A 3,740-nucleotide genomic window follows, 5' to 3' on the forward strand; every position below is an offset into this window, starting at 1 on the left:
AAAAAAAAAAAAAAAAAAAAAAAAAAAAAAAAAAAAAGAAAAAAAAAAAGTGGAGAATGTTTATGGATATTTATTTTAGGTGGAGATTTAAACATGCGATCTTAAGAGGAAGTGTAGATGCCTTAACCATTGGACTAGACTCATGAACATTGATATTATATATTTTAAAATGGTTGATGGTGCATTTTAAAGTTTCTTAGTGAGTTAACATCAAGCCCCTTATCTTCCTAGAATCAAACATGATCTCCTGATAATCAGTAACCAACCATAAACCTGGGTCTGTTCTCAATCAACAGTCGAAAACCAAGAGATTTTAACACCACACCACTGAACTTATCAGAATCCATGAACTATTCTTCTTGCTCCAAAATAATTGACAAGCTCTCTAAGGGTTCCTTAGCAGGCTAAGAAACATGTAAGAGAACTGTTGGTTTTGACAAAGAAGATTTGTTCTTTTTTAAAAAAGAAAAAAAAAAAAAAATAGGAAAAACCTTTCAGGGATGACATTTTCTTGGCAATAAAGCGTCTGGTATTTTAAGGTGTAAATCGGATGAGCATGTGGGAGGAATCCTCAAACAGAACTGGATAGCCATTGAAATTTAATTGCAGTGTTCCAAGAATTTTTTCCATAATTTTGTAGAAAGTTGGTTCGATGGTGTTTCATGGCCTTCCATGAAAACTGGTTCATAACTTAATTATATCCTCAACTCAAGCATAAACGGAGACTGCATAAGTCTGATCCCTAAAACCCTCATAGCTGGTGATATAGCACATTCCAGGCCCACCAGGCACCGGTACTCATAGGATAAAATTCATCTTGCCTAAAACTACTATATTCGAGAACCAGGTAGTATTTAGCAAGACCAAGCAAATTGTGTATTCCGGTGATAGTTTAGTCGATTAATTGGTGGCTGATCAGAAGAGAGCCAAGAAGAAATGTTGGTCTTCAAGATAGATTTAGAGAAGACACAAAACATGGTGGATTAGGAATTTCTCATGGCAGTATAAAAAATAAGAGGTTTAGGAAAAAGTATGGATTCATTGGATCTTCGAGTGCATCTCAAATACTAGACTCTCAAATCTTAGATAAAGTGTGAACCACCATTATGTCGCTCAAAGAGGATAGGTTGAAGCCACAGTGGTCATCTACCTAAGATTTAATATTTTACAAGTTTTATTGGGTGCACCTCAAATACTAAACTCTCAAATATAATATGCTGAGACGTCATTTCTTTTTTTTTTTTTTTTTTTCCCTTTCTTCATGTTAACATAGAACAAATATCTTTCCTAGCAACTTGCTTTCTTCTGTATAGGCTAGTGGAAGGGCCTTTCTATAAAACGTCTTGTCTTCTGGATCTGTCTTCTACTTGTTTACATCAATAAAATCATTTCTGATCATTTTTTATTAAAAAAAGAAAAGTATTCTTAACAACTGGAAGAACCTCATTTTTTCCAGAACAAGTACATCAAAGTAAATGGTTCTAGCTCAACCAGTAACATATTAGTGTCAACATAAATATGAGGCTAGCAATGAAGAACGTACCAAACCATGAAGAGAAAAAATCTGAACACAATCAATAGATGCTATTCCAACAATAAGCACATTCAGCATTGGAGCATAGCCTATCAAATGACTTTCACATCCAGAGTAATCTTTGGGAACTGGAGGAGAAAGTAACCTAGTAATATAATGGACAGTATGTTCCTGCATGGTAGTAGTATTATCATAATACCATTAAATATACTTGTCTGGTTAAAATAGAGGGAATGTGAAGAGACCGGGAAAAAATATATATTTGTAATTTATGTAGTATTATCTTTCAATGGTCACCTGAATATTCCAGCCTCGGATCAAGGAAGCCCCACAAAGAATGGTTGCTGCAGATATCTTCTCTTCATCTGATCCTTTTACTGCTATCTCAAATATTTTCTCCAGTTCAGTTAAGCTTCCATCAAACCCATGAGTTTAAAATTCAGACCTTTTGGTAAATTTACAATTAAAAAAAAAAAAAAAAAAGAGCATATGATATACCTGACTTCATGGAGGGGAAAAAAAAAAAAAAAAAAACTGAAGAACAGGCCATAAATAAACGAGAAGAGCTAATCTGAAAGTCATCCATATTTGATCAAATCAATATATGACGCATTCTCTCAATTACATTGCTTTGCCAAATCCTATGCCAAACATTCTTTGAACGTCGTATGTTTGGGTCATGGCCACAATGGCAGAAAAACTGAATTACAGAGGACTAATGCTATCATACTGGGTGTGGGTGGGATCTTTGCATTGGGAGGATCCATAAGTTTTTTGAAGAAATCTAGTAACAAGTTCAGAGGTGAAGGATTTTATTTTCTTACAGCATAAAGTGGACCAAACATGGCCCATGGACCAGGGCAGACCCAAGAGCTGGGCTGCGAGCCCCCGAGGCAGAGAGTAAGGCCTACCCCCAACTGGCCCTCAGGGCCAGGCTGAGGAGTGAGGCCGTCCACATAAAAAGGACATGGTCTTCAAGCTGAGTGTTAATTGAGCGGAGGCTATATCCCATTTTTCCATGATTTAAGCCAACACATTGTACGACCTTGACACACATGTCAGGAAGGGAAACATATAAATAGAGGGAACAAACTTTCATTAAGGCATGCAACCATTACTGTTACTCAACCTATTACTAATTCAATCCAATATTGTCTTAGGTATAGGAGTGTGTTGGGCATAGCACAACAAAGGCTCAAGTGATCTAGCATGCAGGTACCAACCAAACGACCTGCTCGGTCATATCCATGCATTAGCAATCATTTTAGAAATACTTGCAATGATTGTCTTTTTATCAATTGAAGGTTTCTTCCTTTTTCACATTTGTAATCCCTTTGGTGTTGTGAGTGAGCAATATCTTATTTACACATGTTCTTTGATGTGTTTTGTTTTTGTTTTTCTTGTATTGGAACAAACCAATTAATTAGAGGTATAATTAGGTTTATCACATTTATTCAAAGCAAAACCCAGTAACAGTTAAAAGCAAAACCAGTCTGAAGAGAAACAAATAAAGATTATAGAAGTATTCTATGCGTAATCTCCCCAGTGTGAATTCTCAAATTATATAATCATTTAATTTTGGTGGAGCTTCCTTCACAACAAGGAAACCAGCACAAACATTGAATGAAAAACCTGCTGGCATTTCAAGTCTTTTGATATGAATTTTCAGACTTCCAATGTCCAAACAGAAAAGAAAAAAACCAAAAGGGCCAAAAGTAGGTTCATTCAATCATGTATACCTTGAAGCAGGAGTTGAAGTTAAGACCTTTATCATTATATGATTAAGTGGAGCCCCCTTCACGAAAGCTGACCAACCAGGTGCTTGGGGTGGTATACTTTGAGGCATTTGATTAATGCAACCGTTCACATAGCCTCGCCAAAAATATGCAGATGTATCCAGGAGATTTCTTGCAATGCAAGCTTCAACTATCAAATGACGCATATTTCCAGCTGCTAAGGGCACAAAATAAAATTACATTAGGAAATAACAGAGCCCCAGGCCGCTAGCTTCTCCTTTAAAGGACCAAATACTCGTATACTGAGAAAACACATATTCTTTGAGAAAAAGAAGCGTCAAAAGAATCCAATAATGCATGGGACTCGCAATAAATAAAGGCTGGAAATCAACAAAAAAAAAAAAAAAAAAAAAAAAAAAAAAAAAAAAAAAAAAAAAAAAAAAAAAAAAAAAAAAAAAAAAAAAAAAAAA

General features: G+C 35.3%; 1 protein-coding gene across 2 annotated transcripts in view; it reads right to left on the bottom strand.

Moving 5' to 3' along the window:
• Positions 1–3,740, bottom strand: part of LOC111499010 (mediator of RNA polymerase II transcription subunit 33A) — an 11,853-nt gene that overhangs the window by 3,388 nt on the left and 4,725 nt on the right. The window contains exons 7-9 of one of the 2 annotated variants that reach the window (XM_023150445.1): positions 3,274–3,484; positions 1,832–1,946; positions 1,544–1,705 (exon numbers count right to left, since the gene is read on the bottom strand). In XM_023150445.1, the coding sequence (XP_023006213.1) occupies positions 1,544–1,705; positions 1,832–1,946; positions 3,274–3,484 (488 nt within the window). Of the gene's footprint in view, positions 1–1,543; positions 1,706–1,831; positions 1,947–3,273; positions 3,488–3,740 lie in introns of both variants that reach the window. The other variant, XM_023150444.1, reaches the window with a different exon arrangement.

The sequence above is a fragment of the Cucurbita maxima genome, unplaced genomic scaffold, assembly GCF_002738345.1.
Source record: "Cucurbita maxima cultivar Rimu unplaced genomic scaffold, Cmax_1.0 Cma_Scf00026, whole genome shotgun sequence".
NCBI classification, from domain to species: domain Eukaryota; kingdom Viridiplantae; phylum Streptophyta; class Magnoliopsida; order Cucurbitales; family Cucurbitaceae; genus Cucurbita; species Cucurbita maxima.